Below are 19148 nucleotides of genomic sequence, written 5' to 3' on the forward strand. Positions count from 1 at the left end.
CAATCGCTTCCTGCGAATTCGCGACAGAAAAAACCCACCCAATTTTGCTCCAGTAAAATGGATCATATCTTTTGAACGGTTTGGGCTAGGGATACACGGTTTTCAGTAAAGTAAGGGTGAAACCATGACAGTCACGAAGCTGTGCTCAGTTTTCCTCTATGGCATACTACTTAGTGTGTAAGTGATGCACCGTTATGGGAACTAATTTCAGACATACAGCCTGAAATTGTGCAATTCTTAGACCATCAAAAGGTTTCGGACTGGATCAAATACATTAGGGGCTGTATCCCTGGAAGCCCAGGCCTAATGATGCCATTGTCCACAATAAAGCTCCACATCCAATTAAACACCCATGAGTTTCATTGTAAATGTAGAGTCTATCAGACAGACAATAATGGGTCAATTACTTAAAATGTATAGCTTTACATTTGAATAATTGGGAATGTTTTATTCTGAATTGCAACCTCATATGATGACCTATATGTTATGGCCAAATTTGGGCCTCCTGGTATCACATACAAGGAGATATTTTCTGTGTGCAGAATAATGTGAATCAGGAGGAATACAGATATAAAGTCTTGAGTGGCCAGGATGAGTAATGTGTTGTGTCTTCCCACTGGGCACACACTGGTTGAATCAATGTTGTTTCCAAGTCATTTCAATGAAATTACCTTAAACCAAAGTGGAATAGACATTGAATTGATGTCTGTGCCCAGTGGGTTAATTCACATGGCTACTGGAACAATCAAACAATGTGAGAAAGACAGATCAGGTCATAATGAGGAGGCTATACCAGGCTCATGTGTAGGGTTTCACTGTGCACGGTCTCGTAGCTGTGTAGGGTCTCGCAGCTGTAATCGCATAGCCAGAGTGCCAGTCTTTTTCTGCTCTGTCGTTGTCATGATGAATAAGACAAAAACAGAATTACACCCAGGCTAGTACTCATGCATAAGTCAGACATTTCCACTAGAACACACCCCTCCCTTAAGTAAATAGTGCCCAAATTACATGTCAGGACGCTGCAGACACTATTTTGGAATGACCAGCACAAACATGGGTCTTCAAATATTGCTAGGTGACCCTGCCATATGGGTTCAAATCAAATGTCATTTGTCAAATGTTTCATAAACAACAGGCATAGACTAACAGTGAAATGCGTACTTACGGGCCTTTCCCAACAATGCAGAGAGAAAATAGAGAAATCATTTAAAAATAATAACATGGGGAATAAATACACGAGTAACGATAACTTGGCTATATACCAGTGGTGTAAAGTGCTTAAGTAAAAATACTTTAAAGTACTACTTAAGTAGTTTTTTGGGGGTATCTGGACTTTACTATTGACATTTTTGAACATTCCTGAAGAAAATAATGTACTTTTTACTCCATACATTTCCCCTGACATTGCGTTTAATTAACGCACTAAAAGTGAAAATCCCGGGTCATCCCTACTGTATCTGATCTGGCTGACTCACAGAAAACAAATGCTTTGTTGTTTGTAAACCAGAATGCACAATTTTCTTGTTTTTCTTTATTTAAAAAAGGGCCACACTTCAACACTCAGACATAATTATTAACTATACTTTTACTTTTGGTACTTAAGTATATTTAAAACCAAATACTTTTTTACTTTTACTCATGTAAGGACTTTACTGGGTGACATTTTCTATTTTTGGTATCTGTACTTCTACACAAGTATGACAATTGGGTACTTTTTCCACCACTGCTATTTACACAGGGTATCAGTACCGAGTCGATGTGCAAGGGTACAAGGTAATTGGGGTAGATATGTACATATAGGTAGGGATAACGTGACTAGGCAACAGGATAGATAATTGTCACGTTCTGACCTTAGTTCTTTTGTTATATCTTTCTTTTAGTATGGTCAGGGCGTGAGTTGGGTGGGTTGTCTATGTTTCTTTCTCTATGTGGTGTTTTTGTGTTTGGCCTGGTATGGTTCTCAATCAGAGGCAGGTGTCGTTAGTTTTCTCTGACTGAGAATCATACTTAGGTAGCCTTTTCCCATCTGTGTGGGGTGGGTGATTATATTCTGTTCAGTGTTTTTTCAGCACTGTTTGTTTTATTCAGTGTTCAATTACTTTCTTTTAAAAAATATGAACACTTACCACGCTGCGCATTGGTCCTCACCTTCTTCCACCGACGACCGTGACAGAATCACCCAAGGACCAAGCAGTGTAACGGGCGGCAGAAATCTCAAGACTCCTGGACATGGGAGGACATTTTGAACGGAGAAGGACCCTGGGCACAGGCTGGGGAATGTCGCTGCCCCAAAGCAGAGCTGGAGGCAGCGAAAGCTGAGCAGCGGTGGTATGAGGAGGCAGCACGGCAGCACGGCTGGGACGAGAGGCAGCCCCAAAAATGTATTGGGGGGGGGCACACGGGGAGTGTGGCTAAGTCAGGTAGGAGACCTGAGCCAACTCCCCTTGCTTACCGTGGAGAGAGGTGGACCGGGCAGACACCGTGTCATGCCGCCTGGTATGGTTCTCAATCAGAGGCAGGTGTCGTTAGTTGTCTCTGATTGAGAATCATACTTAGGTAGCCTTTTCCCATCTGTGTGGGGTGGGTGATTATTTTCTGTTCAGTGTTTTTTCTGCACCATACAGGATTGTTTGTTTGTCGTTTTGTTCAGTGTTCAGTTACTTTATTTAAAAAATATGAACACTTACCACTCTGCGCATTGGTCCTCACCTTCTTCCACCGACGACCGTGACAATAATAAAACGTACCAGCAGTGTATGTGATGAGTCAAATGAGTTGCAAAAAGGATAAATGCAGATAGTCCTGATAGCTATTGGTTAACTATTTAGTAGTTTTATGGCTTGGGGGTAGAAGCTGTTCAGGGTCCTATTGGTTCCAGACTTGGTGCATAGGTACCTCTTGCCGTGCGATAGTAGAGAGAACAGTCTATTCCCAAGATAAAAACTGTAATGTATACTTTTTGAAATTATTTTTGAAGTTCTAGCATTAGTGTAGCTTTGGGCATTTGCTTGTGTATTCATCCAGCAGGGCCAAAGGTAATCTTCTCTACAGTGGTAGGTTTTCCTCTGTCTGGCTAAAGCTGGTTATATAAGCCTATAGGTTTGCCGGTTCTTTGCTGCATCGGGCACTTCTTTATTACTTCACTACTCTGTTGCAAACTAAATGGAAGGTTTTGGCCACTGGGTGTTGAGCCATGCAACTCAGAAGGGTCAACACTGCAAATATTGACTCTTTGCGTCAACTTCATGTCATTGTCAAAAATGCCTTTGACACTTATAAATTGCTTGTGATTATACTTCAGTATTCCATAGTAACATCTGACAAAAATATCTAAAGACACTGAAGCAGCAAACTTTGTGGAAATTAATATTTGTGTCATTCTCAACTTTTGGCCATGACTGTATATAGTGTATGTCTGTACTAGCAGACATACACTATGGTAATTATATGAAATGCAATATATTTCTGAATGATTACCCTGTGTATCCTATAAATCAATTCTCAAAGAAATATGGCAGAGATTGGGAGAGGGGTCTGAAAAAGTTGAAGACTTTAAGTTTCCCTTTGAGAACAGTCAAGAATTAAGCAGTGGATGGTCTATCATCCTAGACACAGTAGATCAGGCCAGCATCACTTTTTCAAGACCTCTGCAATCCGCTATGGCATGCTATCAATTAACTTCTGTGCCACATCCTGACTGATGGTAAGCCAATTCTTGCAAAATCAATGCTTGGAGTTTGTCAGAATTTGTGGGTTTTTGTTTGTCCACCTGCCTATTGAGGATTGACCACAAGTTCTCAATGGGATTAAGGTCTGGGGAGTTTCCTGGCCATGGACCCAAAATATTGATGTTTTGTTCTCCAAGCCACTTAGTTATCACTTTTGCCTTATGGCAAGGTGCTCCATCATGCTGGAAAAGGCATTGTTAGTCACCAAAGTGTTCCTGGATGGTTGGGAGAAGTTGCTCTCTGAGGATGTGTTGGTTCCATTCTTTAATCATGGCTGTGTTCTTAGGCAAAATTGTGAGTGAGCCTAGTCCCTTGGCTGAGAAGCAACCCCACACATGAATGGTCACAGGATGCTTTACTGTTGGCATGACACAGGACTGATGGTAGTGCTCACCTTGTCTTCTCCGGACAAGATTTTTTCCAGATGCCCCAAACAATCGGAAAGGGGATTCATCAGAGAAAATGACTTTACCCCAGTCCTCAGCAGTCCAATCCCTGTACCTTTTGCAGAATATCAGTCTGTCCGTGATGTTTTTCCTGGAGAGAAGTGGCTTCTTTGCTGCCCTTCTTGACACCAGGCCATCCTCCAAAAGTCTTTGCCTCACTGTGCGTGCAGATGCACTCACACCTGCCTGCTGCCATTCCTAAGCAAGCTCTGTACTGGTGGTGCCCCAATCCCGCAGCTGAATCAACTTTCAGAGACGTCCTGGCACTTGCTGGACTTTCTTGGGCACCCTGAAGCCTTCTTCACAACAATTGAACCGGTCTCCTTGAAGTTCTTGATGATCCGATTAATGATTGATTTAGGTGCAATCTTACTGGCAGCAATATCCTAGCCTGTGAAGCCCTTTTTTGTGCAAAGCAATGGTGATGGCACGTGTTTCCTTGCAGATGACCATGGTTGACAGAGGAAGAACAATGATTCCAAGCACCACCCTCCTTTTGAAGCTTCCAGTCTGTTATTCGAACTCAATCAGCATGACAGAGTGATCTCCAGCCTTGTCCTTGTCAACACTCACACCCGTGTTAACGAGAGAATCACTGACTTGATGTCAGCTGGTCCTTTTGTGGTAGGGCTGAAATGCAGTGGAAATGTTTTTGGGGGATTCAGTTAATTTGCATGGCAAAGAGGGACTTTGCAATTAATTGCAATTCATTTGATCACTTTTCATAACATTCTGGAGTATATGCAAATTGCCATCATACAAACTGAGGCAGCAGACTTTGTGAAAATTAATATGTGTGTCATTCTCAAAACTTTTGGCCACGACTGTATACAAACATATGTGGACACCCCTTCATATTAGTTGATTTGGCTATTCCAGCCACACTTGTTCCTGACAGGCATATAAAATCGAGCACACAGCCATGCAATCTCCAAGGACAAACATTGGCTGTAGAATGGCCCATACTGAAAAGTTCTGTGACTTTCAACATTGCACCGTCACGAAATGGCACCTTTCCTCCAAGTCAGTTTGTCAAATTTCTGCCCTACTAGAGCTGCCCCGTTCAACTGTAAGTGCTGTTATTGTGAAGTGGAAACGTCTCGGAGCAACAATGGCTCAGCCAAAAAGTGGTAGGCTACACTAGCTCGCAGAACGGGACTGCCGAGTGCTGAAGTGTGTAGAACATAAAAATCGCCTGTCCTTGATTACAACACTCACTACCGAGTTCCAAACTGCCTCTGGAAGCAACGTCAGCACAACTGTTCATTGGGAGCTTCATGAAATGAATTTCCATGGCCGAGCAGCCGCAAACAAGCCTAAGATCACCATGCACAATGCCAAGCCTCAGCTGGAGTGGTTTAAAACTCGCCGCTATTGGACTCTGGAGCAGTGGAAACACTTTTTCTGGAGTGATGAATCACGCTTCAACATCTGTCAGTCCGACAGCATAATCTGTTTGGCGGATTCCAGGAGAACGCTACCTGCCAAATACATAGTGCCAACTATAAAGTTTGGTGGAGGAGGAATAATGGTCTGGGGCTGTTTTTCAATGTTCGGGCTAGGCCCCTTTTTCAACTGAAGGGAAATCTTAACGCGACAGCATACTATGACATTCTAGATGATTCTGTGCTTCTAATTTTGTGGCAACAGTTTGGGGGAGGCCCTTTCCTGTTTCAGCATGACAATGCCCCCATGCACAAGTGAGGTCCATACAGAAATGGTTTGTCCAGATCGGTTTGGAAGAACTTGACTGGCCCGCACAGAGCCCTGACCTCAACCCCATAGAAAACTTTTGGGATGAATTGCAGTCTGCGAGCCAGGCTTAATCGCCCCAAATCTGTGCCCAACCTCACTAATGCTCTTGTGGCTAAGTGGAAGCAAGTCCCTGCAGCTGTGTTCCAACATCTAGTGAAAAGCCTTCCCAGAAGAGTGGTGGCTGTTATAGCAGCAAAGTGGGGACCAACTCCATATTAATGGCCATAATTTTGGAATGAGATGTTCGAAGAGCAGGTGTTGACATACTTTCACCCATGTAGTGTATTTACTTTGATGCATTTTACTGTACGTATGTGCATACAGTACAGTAGATGGCGGTAAAGTACTTTCACTTGGCTAAACCTGCATGCTAAATAGATGAAGAAGAATTTCTTGCCCAATTGGCAAAAATCGTCTGTACTCCGCGCCTGCGCGTTTGAAATATGATAATGTTGTTGATATGCTATGCTAGCTAGCTAGTGGAGTTGTTTTTGCATATTAGGTTACCATTAATTTACTCTCTTCACTGTCTCGCCACTGTATCAAGATAAACCCGAAAACGCTCCGCATGAAGGGCTGATGGAAAACGCAAGAGATACGGTGAGCGCTATTATTGTGTTCTGTGTAAATCTCTGGTGTAGTCTTATTTCCCCTTTCTTTGTTGTGGTTGTCAGACTGCAGCAGCTAGTTTAGCCAGCTAGGCTAGGCAGTAGTAGTGCCAGATAGTTACTGTAGCTGCAGAAAATAAAACAGACAGCTTTATTCCAGCATTGCCTGCCTTTCAATTGTTTTATAAAGCTAGCCGTTGTTGTTGGCATGCTGTTGTGCTGCTTCTTCAACAATCCTCCCAACATTCTAGGGCAGCTTGTCCGCTTGAATAACGGGCAAGATCCAGCAGCTACCATTAACGTTACGTTAGCTGGCTAGCAAACAATTGCAAGAAGGCAGGTCCGTCATATTAAATAGACCGCACTGCAGTGATTTTTTTTTGCCGCTGTATTGGGGCCTCTTGCAGACTTTAATTCATGGGGATATCAGGTCATGAGCCAGTGCGTGCAGCTGTCATTTCAATGTTGTGCTTTGGCAACAGAGGTTTCTGAATAGAAAGGGGGCGGTGCACCATCGATGACATTAGCTATCTGTTACTGCAGTGCGAAGTGTTTGTCATGTAGCTTACTTGCTGTATGTTGTCGCTGTTTTGATCACTGAGAACAGACTTGTTTTAGTGTGGAAATGGTAAGTGAGCTACCACCAGATATGTGGTGGTGGGTGTTACAGGTTATAATTGGTTAACATGTTGAGCTCTGAGCAATTTCCATGTTGGTTCAAAATACAGTGCTATTCATAGATTCATTAATTGATATGTAGCTATTGAATTGACATGTTATACTTTCAAAGTCCCCTTCACTCTTCATTCTGTCCGTGTTTGCATGGAGACATTGCACATAGGCTACATATTCTCTTGGACCTCTATATGTAGGCTTATCTAACAAGGTTTATGGATGCAGTGATTGCTTTGCCTTTATCAGAAAAAAATGATCAGCAGTAGGTTATCATGCAAAGCAACCACCTGTCGTGGCAAGCAGGTAAGTGAGACTGCATTGACTGCGCTGTGCTAGCACTAGCTGACACAATCCTCTCTCCTATAGGCTGAACGGACTGTTCGTTCAGAAAGGAAGAGGCGGGACTCGTTTGGGATGTTCGATGGCTATGACAGCTGCAGTGAGGATTCCAGCAGTAGCTCGAGCTCAGAGGACAGTGATGAAGAGGTTCCCTCCCTCCCTGCCAGCCTGCCCATCATCAAGACCAACGGCCAGGTCTACACCTACCCCGATGGGAAGGCAGGAATGGGTTAGTAGTACTGTGACTGCCTCTGCCCATTGAACATAATTGCTGATGGTGTTATTACAGGGTTGAATAGAGATTTTAGCATTCTATTATATGGCCATCTCTTCGACTGAACAGTACTCACACCTCGGTATCCCTCCGTGTGTGTGTATATATATATATGTGTGTGTGTGTGTGTGTGTGTGTGTTTCACTCTCCTCAGCCACCTGTGAGATGTGTGGGATGGTGGGAGTGAGAGATGCTTTCTACTCCAAAACCAAGCGCTTCTGCAGTGTATCCTGTTCAAGGAGTTACTCATCCAACTCTAAAAAAGCCAGCATACTGGCCAGACTGCAGGTAACATGCAAACTGCACTAAGTCTACTTCTATTGTCCTTGTATGTTCCTCTATAAACATATATATATTTTTTCAATTAACATTGAAAAGGTGTGTTTATTTCATTTGAATTGCTTCCTCTGTGTATCATCCTCTATGTAGCTATGTTTTCATTAACTGGTCCAGTGATTTTTGTTGTTGACATTTAGAAAGTCTGTATAGAAAATAGATGCAACAGTTTCCATCTTGTCGATTAAAAACGTCTGGACGTAATGACATTACACCAAAAAAAGAATACAGATTAAGTGGTTAAAGTGTTAACATGAACCTTTTTTGGCAAATAGAGCATCAATAAATTGCTGACAGGCTATATGCCCTCCCAGCTATGTGTTTCATGTCTCAGGTATCCCGCGAAAGCCAGCATGGATATACTGCAATAATTTACTAATATTTGTCATATTCTAATAATTATCATGTTCCAATGTATTGCAACAGTGAAAATGTTAATTTGTCAGCAATGGATATTTAGAATTTAAATGTTGAGTGGATCGTTTTTGTTAGGGCTACGTGACGACGTCATGTACCCCACGAACATTCAAAATGATTTGGCAATCCTTTTTTCAAAAAACAGTTTCCATCATAATTTGTCACAATAAAGAAAGTTGGACGACAAAAAAATACATCCCAGTCGAACTGATACAAATGTCATTGATCTTTAGAAAATGTATTCTATAATCTGCCGTTTCCTTTACACACATCGCAATGATTTCTTTTGTCGAATAAACCTTGGACAAAGGAAACCTGCCTGGCTTGTATGGTTCTTCTTCTATCTCTCTCAATATGATTATTTTCAAAGGGTAAACCCCCCACGAAAAAGGCTAAAGTATTACAGAAACAGCCTCTCATGGCGAAGTTGGCTGCCTATGCCCAGTACCAAGCCAACCAACAGAATCAAGTCAAATCAAAAACAGGTAAGTTCCACGCAAAAGTCCATGACACGTGAAATGCATTTATTACCAATGACAAATGACTACAGTATAGGTGCAACAGTCTTTAAGGATGATTATACTAGGACTAGATTGAGCTCATGTCTTTCTCACTGTAAATAAAGAAGGTGATGATAATAAGGTAGTCGACTTTTGTTATCTATATCTCCCATGACGATACTTGTGGTGGTTGCAGTGATTCCTGTGAAAGGCTTTGATTGGGGACGCTACATAGGCACCGGCGACATTAACGGGGCACCTGTCGGCTGTTTCAAACACGTAAGCAACGCTCAGCTCAAACACTCCAAAGGGTTGCTGATGAAAAGTGACAGTGTATGGAAGTCAGAACATGTAGACACAGCCAATGTGGTATATCTTAACTGACTTTATACTTTTTAAAGTAGAGATCACGCTCAGTGGATGAATGATGCAAGCGTCTATGGTTGCCTCTCATGATGAGTGCTTATTAAGGGACTAATATTACAATAAATACAAAGTAATTGAATTTCAGCTTGCGCCTTTCTTGTTTGTTATAAAGAAGTAGATTCTTGTAGATATTAGAATGTGTTGATTTGTAACCCTCAGACCTTTTTTTTTTTTTATGCTCCAGTACAACGAAACTCAACAGTGCAAGTATGTTAGAATATACACTACCATTCAAAAGTTTGGGGTCGCTTAGAAAGAAAAGCACTTTTTATTTTTTTAAATTTAAAATAACATCAAATTGATCAGAAATACAGTGTAGATATTGTTTATGTTGTGAATGACTATTGTTGCTGGAAACAGCTGATTTTCTTATGGAATATCTACATAGGCATACAGAGGCCCGTTATCAGCAACCATCACTCCTGTGTTCCGATGCCACGCTGTGTTAGCTAATCCAACTTTATCTTTTTAAAAGACTCTGCCTAATGATCAATTAGCCTTTTAAAATGATAAAGTTGGATTGGCTAACACAACGTGCCATTGGAACACAGGAGTGACGGTTGCTGATAACGGGTCTCTGAATGCCAATGTAGATATTCCATAACAAAAACAGCCGTTTCCAGCTACAATAGTCATTTACAACATTAACCATGTCTACACTGTATTTCTGATCAATTTGATGTTATTTTAATGGACAAAAAAATAGCTTTTCTTTAAAAAACAAGGACATTTCTAAGTGACCCCCAAACCTTTGAATGGTAGTGTATCTCATCCCTATTGAGCCATCAAACAGTGAGATGAAAACAACAGTTTTTTAGTTGTGTTTTACATTATTGAAGCTGCACTAATTGTGAGGATAGGTGACAATGAAGAATATTAGCTTGACATGATGAGTTTGGTTGTTTTAACAGCTGTCCTTTTGTCTTCTCTGCCTTTTAGGTTCCCATGGGAACTTCCTGGGGTGACCTTGCAGAAGGGGTGAGGGTAGAGGTGCCCAATACAGACAGCGGCCTGCCAATGAAGGTGTACTGGATAGCAGGAGTTATCAAATTAGCAGGTAACAAAGCAGCCCCAGAGAATCCTCTTCACTCTAAAATGCACCTGATTGGATTCATAGATGACGGTGTACTTTCTCTGCATTCATTGTTTTCATCAAACTCTGTTTACACACCGACATGTTACAGATAGATGTAGCCTACACACAATGCTTGGAAACATAGATTCTTCTCATCCACAATACTCCTATGATTTTAGATTTGTAATGGTATTTCAGGAAGAAAAAAAGAATCTGAAAATCACAAATAAGGTTCAGTGGTTTCCCTCATTTTAAAACATTGTGTTTCTCTCCGAAGGCTTTAAGGCACTGCTACGGTACGAGGGGTTTGATGGTGACTCTGGCAGGGATTTCTGGTGTAACATCTGTGTCCCTGACATCCACCCGGTGGGCTGGTGTGCAGCCGGAGGAAAGCCCCTGGTTCCTCCCAAGTGTAAGACTAACAGAGGGAATAGTACTGTACTTTGTTTTGCCAAGATAAGGATGTAGGCTGTGCTGCAAGTGTTGTGTCATTTATCATTTCTGACCGGTTTGAGAGAATCATTTCTAATCTTTGCCAAATGTTGTCTGACTGTTTCACCTTAGCCATTCAGCACAAGTGCACCAACTGGAAAGCGTTTCTTGTGAAATGCCTAACAGGAGCAAAGACTCTACCTATTGATTTCTCCACCAAGGTGAGCTACAACTCTACATCACAAGACACTCCAACACCTCACTCATAGTACAAACATGCATCAAATATCAATGTGAGAAGATGAATATGCTTGTATTATTTCCACAAATGCAACACTAATAACCTTCTGGCACTACCAGTACAAACATGTGTTATTGTAGAGTGACATATTCTACAATGCCTAACAGGATTGTCAAGTAACCTTGTAGAATCCTCACCTCCTCACCAGGTGCAGCAGAGCATGCAGTTCCCCTTTAAGAAGCTGATGCGTGTGGAGGTGGTGGATAAGACTCACCTGTGCCGGACGCGGGTGGCCCTGGTAGAGCAGGTGATCGGAGGTCGGCTTCGGCTCGTCTACGAGGAGTGCGAGGACGGCTCGGACGACTTCTGGTGCCACATGTACAGCCCACTGATACACAGCATCGGCTGGTCCCGCGGCATTGGACACCGCTTCAAGAGATCTGGTCAGTGAAATAGTGGGGAGGGCACACGGGACTAGGCACGTGGGACTTACACATAAGGGTAAAGATTTGCTCGGGTCTAAGGATCCTGAAAAGTTCAACATGGATGAAACACTTACAGGCATTTTAAGATTCTAGTTGTTTCAGTATGATTTATTTTGAGTTTTAGGGTTTGATTGTTGTCCATTAATGACGAATGCTCTTTCTTTATTTTGGTGTTTCAAACACATGTTGATATTATTGTTTCAGATGTTTCAAAGAAACTTGATGGCCAAGTAGATGCCCCAGGACAGCTTTTTGCGAAGGTGAGTTCAAATAATTGTTTCAATCTGCCACTTGACTCCATTGATTCACAGATCTTTCTGGTCTCTGACATTTTGTTTGATACGTGGCACAATCTCTCTCAGGTGAAGGATGTTGACCAGAGCGGGGAGTGGTTTAAAGATGGCATGAAGCTGGAGGCTATTGACCCTCTGAATCTATCAGCTATTTGTGTTGCTACTGTCAGAAAGGTAAGCCTCATAATCGTGATGAGAAATATGACTGACAGAGAAATTAGGGAAATGAAAGACAAGTGAACTTGCACATGTAACAGATTTGTACACATTCACGCTCCCTGCCTTCTCTTCCTCCAGGTCTTGGCGGATGGATACCTCATGATTGGAATTGATGGTTCCGAGGCGGCTGATGGTTCTGACTGGTTCTGCTATCACTCCACCTCTCCCTCTATCTTTCCTGCTGGATTCTGTGAAATCAACACAATTGAACTCACCCCTCCACGTGGTACATACCGAATTACATTACATTGTGTGGTAAAAGCATCCTCACAATTGTCTATTTGAGTTTATTTGTAGTATCAAGAGAGTGCACACCACTGATTCTCACTTCACAGTGGCAATTTAAATTGGCCAGCCAGTTGCTGTTACTTGTAGCCTCAATAAGTAAGTCTTTTCTGCAGGGTACACAAAACTCCCATTCAGATGGTTTGACTACCTCAGGGAAACGGGTTCAGTGGCAGCTCCGGTGAAGCTCTTTAACAAGGTAACCTTGTTCAGCTTTTGGTCTGCTAGCTATTTTGCCTGTTAGTTCGTTTTGGCTCTTTTACTTTTGTTCTCAGTCTGTTAGTTGGACTGAAAACCAACTACTTGCTTGTCTTGAGTAACCCTTTACATTTTTTTTTTTACCTGCTGGATTTAATCTATTTGAAGTTTGATTGTTTTTGCACTTTGGCTTTTTCAAATTGCTTGATTTCTCTCAGTAGTGTAGGTGTTACAGGATATTTGTCCGAATAAGGATGACCAAGTGCATCTGAGTGCAGTGAAGTTGAGAAAGACTAGTAGCCCACCAATGTACAACGTCATATGCTTTGAATTTGTAGTGTTATGAGAAATTCCCTGCGTCCACCAGCTGAATGTCCCCTTCTCTTTCTTGACTCTGAAGGAAGTTCCAAACCATGGGTTCCGCCCTGGCATGAAGCTGGAGGCTGTGGACCTGATGGAGCCCCGGCTGGTGTGTGTTGCCACAGTGACACGTATTGTACATAGACTGCTGCGCATCCATTTTGACGGCTGGGAGGACGAGTATGATCAGTGGGTGGACTGTGAATCACCTGACCTATACCCTGTGGGCTGGTGTCAGCTGACTGGCTACCAGCTACAGCCACCAGCTGTGCTCGGTGAGTTTTATTGGGATTTTTCAGCATTTATTCACAAAGATAAAGATGGACAAAGATACATTTTCGTAGTGCAATTTCTGAACTCGTTCTAGTCTAGCCCCAAATAACCTTTTGGAAAACAAAGTCAGATTTTTCATTAGGGTCATCCAAATTACCTTAACTGTAATCTCCCAAATAACCAAAACTACCAATACAGGTGGAACTGCTTTGACACTGCCAATAAATGCAAAACAAAAACAACCAAGAGAAACAGTCAAAACATCAAACTTAATTTAACCAAAACACAGAAACCTTCAGATAACCAAAACACTGACTTTAACACAAACATTTCATTTGAAACGAATTCTAGTAATGTAGGAAAAATGAGCTAAAGCATTGGCTTTTTTTGAATGAGTTGAGACGAGCTGTGCTGCACAAATGTATGAATGAATGAGTTGTTCTCCGGTTTATGCTTTTTTTCAGCCTCTAGAGAGCTCCCTCTGAGTGTGACAAAGCAGAAGAAGAAATCCCAGCAGTACAAAGGCCAAAAGAAAAGTAGGTCATCCATCCCCTCATTTCGCCCCCTCCCCCTCTCGTTACTGCCCCTGTGCTTCCCCTGTTACTACCTCCTCCCATGCACACTCCCCTTTCCCTCTTTCTTTCTCTATTTAAGGGCAAAGCTGCACTCGCCACGGCTCATCACGATTCTTGCTCTGTGGGCATCTCTATTCACACCAACACAGAGCATTGAAACCAAGTCGAAACTCTCCTACACCGGATTAATTTTCGTACCAGTGTGAAGCTGTTATTAGAGGATTAGACCTCAGGCTAAAGAAAAATCTTCATTGCCTGCAATAAAAGACAAATTATTTGATTATGTAGATCTTTTTATGGTATGCTTCGTTTTATCTGTTCATTCAGTCTTTGTTAGTCATGCTGGACATTACATCAAGCTTTTCCTGAATAACTTAGATTTCTTAGACATTTTTACCTAGATTGGAATATTTAAATTTGACTTTATTGATGATTAATAACACTTAAGTAGCCACACGTCAAAAGAGCAAAGGCATAAGAAACACGAAAGTAACAGAAGAGCTGATCAACCATTTTACCCTTTGTCTTGGTTTTTAGAGAGGAAGATCCCCATTGGTAAGAGACCAGTGAGTTTGTCGGGGGTGGTATTGAGTGGAGTGCCCCAGAGGAACCTATCTGGAGACGAGAACATGACCCCGCCAGACTACCCATCTCCTCCCACGCCAGCATCTGCCTCTGGGACTGCACAGCCTCCCTCGGCAGCCCAGGAAGTCAGCCCCAATGGAAAGCCAGGTAACCAAAACCAACCCGCTAACTGAACTCAAATTAGAAACCCATGTTAAGCCTGGTAGTTGGTTAGGGATGTCCTCTACTGAAAGAGAATGGTGTAGTAGGTCAAGTACTCTACCCCATCTCAACATCAACAATCTTGAACAAGGCAACTTATTTTCTCCGTTATCTCCTGAGTTTTACAATTCATCCTCTCCTTCCTATTTATTTTCATACTTCTATACTGGCCCTCTTTCCTTTCCCAAGGGGTGACAATGCAGCTGAAGGAGGAGGTTCAGGAGGCAGACGAGTTCACCTTCCCGCAGGGCACAGCCTCCGACCTGGAGAGCAATGGCTCCGGCGGCAGCTACTACATCAAGCAGGAGACCTGAGCCTCCGTGGGGCACTGCTGCACCCACCAACGGAGGGCCAGCCTGGGGGCAAGAAGGAGTCAGTCCCCTCCCTCTCCCTCCACAGCACCAGAGACCATGGGCCCTGGGTGGCATCCCCACAACATTAACATGGAAGGTCACCAGGGGGCTTCAAGCTGTGCTCATAGAGACTTGGGACAGAGCGACTCAGACTAGTTCCAAACAGACAGGTCAAACGGGGAGAGGAGTGTAGAGAATAAAGGGAAAAAGAGAGGTGTGTGTGAATGACAATAACTTTGTTTCAGTTCAGTTTTTTGTACTTCAACAACAACAAAGAAGAAGCTTTTTTACGATTTTTTTCTAATCCGATATCTTTTTGTGCATCTCTCGTATTCGTTACATTGAGGTAGGGTAATCTTTCGATGGATAAACTGTGTGATGTTTGTGTATATATAACAGGGTGTATGTAGGTATTGAATGGACTAAACCTTACTGGTATAAAACAATCACTCAGATATAAAGTAGAAACACCACCAATCAGCTTCATACCAGTTCCGTACATTCAACTAAGATTTGAGCAGTTTACCACATTCTCTGGATCTTGCATTCCATTTATGTGATAGCCAATAATGACTTACAGCTATCACTGGGACATGACCAGAGCGAATGTGGGAGAGCCCCAAATCTTCAGTTGACCCTTTTCTATCACTATATTTACCATGCCTTATTTAAAATATGTTTACAAATATTACTCCTCTTGGCCAGCTGATTGCAGGCAAATTTTTGTCAAATCTAAACATTTCTACTCTTATGAAAAACAGGTCATTCACTGTGGTAATATTTAGTTCTATCACAGTTTACTACACAATGATATGCAAACCTTGACTCTTGTGTCAAGTAATAGAGATCTATGTGAAATGTTTTATATCTAACATAGCATTATTCTACATGAATTATGTCATAATTCAGAGAGATACTATAAATATGAGTAGAGGAAATATTCAAGTCACTGTAATATTCGGGCTGTGTTTCATCAGTACCGTCAACAACATGAGAAACGTTTTATCTGAATAGAGAATTTACTGTCTTTGTAAAAGAAAAACTTCATAATGCTGTTTGCTCTACCTCTTTTAGAACTTTTAATGTAATCTCCTGTTGCAAGGTTTTCAGATTCTGGTCAAACCACACGTAAAGGTGACTTTCATTACAATTTAAATCACTTTGACAGCTATGTGTGCATATTTCCTAGTAAGTGTTTGGTAGGCCTGGGCTAAATTGTCATACTCACTGACTCATGATCATACATTTTATTCATAGGCCATCCTTTCATTGGGAGATATTAAATGAATGTCAATATTGATTTATAAAACAAAATATATCACATTAAATGTGTATTTATGAACAAAGTATGCAGTATATAACAGAGCCAATTTACAAACATGATATGGTGATTTATTTTGTGCCATATGAGAAATTAAAGAGGGATTATAATTTACATACTATATATACTAGCGACTGCACTCCGTTGTCTTACTTTATATACCAGTAAGGTTGACAATTTACTCTCAGGAAATCTTAGCGTATTGTATTATAGGCTTCTTCTTCGTTGTTAAGGTTATTGAGAACGGTGTTGTCATTGGCTGTTGGCATGCTGAACTTAGACTTCAGAGATTGATGTGGTCAACAGTATTAATAAAAATGTGTTTAGTCCAAGATCGGTCTTAAAGTAAATGTGTCACTTGGTAAACCATCTCACTAATGTAGAGAGACCTATTTGATGTGATACAAGGTCCCATTTTAAGTGGATTTGTCATATATGCTGTCTCTAGAGGTAGGATTACCCTTCTGTGTGTCACTGTTTGATAATGTGTAGGTGTTTGTTTTGAACTTTTCTTTTTTTGCAAAAATGTTCAGTTAAATGTTAGCTCTGTCGATTTGTCTTACTGTTGTTACTGTATGTTTCAATGTCTGGTCCTGAGTGAAACTCAAACTAGTATTATAGTCTCAATGAAAATGTACATTTTACGTGCTGGCTGGTGTAAACCAGCTCAGGTGACCTTGGTGATGCCAAAGATTGCCTAAGGTCACTGTCAAGCAATAACGTCTTATCACAGTACTCTCCTAATGTTACATTTTACCCTAAATGTCATAATAATGAACAAGGTTTGACAGGCACACGGTAGCTAAATATATGGTACAGAGGCATATCTGTTGCAAATGCTCCCAATTTCACCCTACATTAGGTTTGGGAGACAGTGAGATCATAAGCTTTTAGCTGTACTTTCACTCAAACTTCAGACTGTGCATCAAAGACCGAATGGTGGAAATATACATGACATTATGTTAATATATGGCATGACTGTTTTGAGGCGACAAACATTGTCTCCGTCGTCCTTGTAACACAAATGTTAGACACGAGAATTCATGGTATTTGAATGAAGAAAAAAATAAAACGCACAAATGGACTCAATATAGGGCTACACTGTTCTGATCATGACGTTCATTGATTTCAAATGCATTATTTCATATTATAATCAATATCAAAGAACAAGACTATAGGGTGTGTTTGTTAAAACCAAAATATGTGCATGCAGCAGTGTGAACATCTCCTCCTGTGCTTAACTAGTTGGTCTTGGCACTAACACAGGTCTGTGTGTATGTGTGCTTGTTTCTATTGTGAAACCTGTTCATATTGTCCTTGTATTCTGGTGCTATATACATATATTTGATAAAGTCATAACCTTTTAAGAATGAAATGATTTTCAGAAACTGTGACCATAGTGGAGAAATGCAGTTCTCTCTTATTTTGGATACAACTATAATGAAAGATTTGTAATGAATTAACTGTCAAAACACAAATCTTCATCCAAGTATATAGTTTTTGTTCCTTGGTTTCCATTGTAAATGTGCTGTGAACATGAAGTTTACTAAGCTACAGTATATCAACTACAGAAGTTTAGGAAAATATGTATTTGAAGATATTTAGATGTTTACTTTCATTTAATATTTTTAATGAATCTTGCAGCATGTTTGTGGAACAAGCATTCATGTAAAATAAATTATTCACAACTTTTTTTTTACACTGCATAAAAGTACAGTATTGAGAAGCTAGTGTCCATTTTGTTAACCACACCATTTAATGGATACTTTGGGATTGATGTCCTTCATCTCCTTCCCCAGTCAGATGAACTCCTAGATACCATTTGTGTGTGTGTGTCCAGTAGGAAGGAAGTTACAGGTTGTTTCATGAGCCAGCACTATGACTGGAAATCTATGGGATCTGCTAGCATGCTATGACTGGATGCTTTTATCAAGTCTAGGACCATGAGGCTTCTACCACCAAGCCGTAAGAGTCCTGAACATCAAATGGCTACTCAGACTATTTGCATTGCCCCCCCCTCCCAACTCTTTAGGTATTTTCTTAACTGCACTGTTGGTTATGGGCTTGTAAGCATTTCACCAAGGTCTACACCTGAATTCAGCACGTGACAAATTCAATTTAGGTGTCTATGGGTATCTGCTAGCATGCTATGACTGGAAGTCTGTCTGTTAGCATGCTAGCAGATGCACTAAAGTTTCCTGAGCAAATGCCAACTTACTTCATACTGGACAATAACACTTCAGCCACGAGTTCATCCGACACTGGAAGTAGACAAAAGGGCCTCCCAAAATATTGTCAAGTAGCGTTTCACAATGAATTAAGCTGGATTTTAGCTCCCTCAAATCAGATTCACACCTGAAACCCCAGGTGGGTGCAATTAAGGGAGAAGACAAAACCAGCAGGCTCCAAACCTCAGGGAGTTGAATACACCTGCTGTAGTGAACATTACCATGTTAACCAATGTAGCATAGGGCAACGGCCGGCTTCGACAACTGGTATTGTCAAGTAACATCCAGAACGCAGTTAATACCTTACCATTTCAATGCAAATATTCTGCACAACTCCAATGTTGCCCAAACAGGCCCAAGATAATGTCTACCAAAACATCCCATCAGGCAAGCCCCACATTGACACTTTCAGAACCTCCTACACGGAGGAATTGGGTTGACAATTAAGTTAACCCACTGCTGCCCCCACCCCCAATCACTGGAGTGTAAGCAAAGCTATAGGACACCCTGAAGGGTAAAT

At 41.5% G+C, this 19148-nt stretch overlaps 1 protein-coding gene across 3 annotated transcripts; it reads left to right on the forward strand.

Moving 5' to 3' along the window:
• The first annotated feature begins 6335 nt into the window (after window positions 1–6335).
• Window positions 6336–18119, forward strand: LOC109898362 (MBT domain-containing protein 1). 3 transcript variants are annotated; one of them, XM_020493316.2, is made up of 17 exons: window positions 6336–6529; window positions 7579–7780; window positions 7980–8113; window positions 8949–9063; window positions 9275–9357; window positions 10444–10561; window positions 10857–10991; window positions 11144–11232; window positions 11461–11695; window positions 11942–11997; window positions 12100–12204; window positions 12328–12475; window positions 12651–12733; window positions 13133–13367; window positions 13830–13901; window positions 14478–14672; window positions 14916–18119. In XM_020493316.2, the coding sequence occupies exons 1-17, from the start codon at window positions 6509–6511 to the stop codon at window positions 15038–15040; spliced, it is 2151 nt and encodes a 716-aa protein (XP_020348905.1). In that variant the 5' UTR covers window positions 6336–6508; the 3' UTR covers window positions 15041–18119. The 3 variants fall into 3 exon arrangements, 2 of the variants coding, with proteins under 2 accessions (XP_020348905.1, XP_031689770.1); XR_004211271.1 differs by having other exon boundaries at window positions 6341–6529; window positions 14020–14672; XM_031833910.1 differs by lacking the exon at window positions 6336–6529 and adding an exon at window positions 7014–7165.
• Window positions 18120–19148: the final 1029 nt, after the last annotated feature.

This window comes from Oncorhynchus kisutch, linkage group LG10 (genome assembly GCF_002021735.2).
Source record: "Oncorhynchus kisutch isolate 150728-3 linkage group LG10, Okis_V2, whole genome shotgun sequence".
NCBI lineage: Eukaryota > Metazoa > Chordata > Actinopteri > Salmoniformes > Salmonidae > Oncorhynchus > Oncorhynchus kisutch.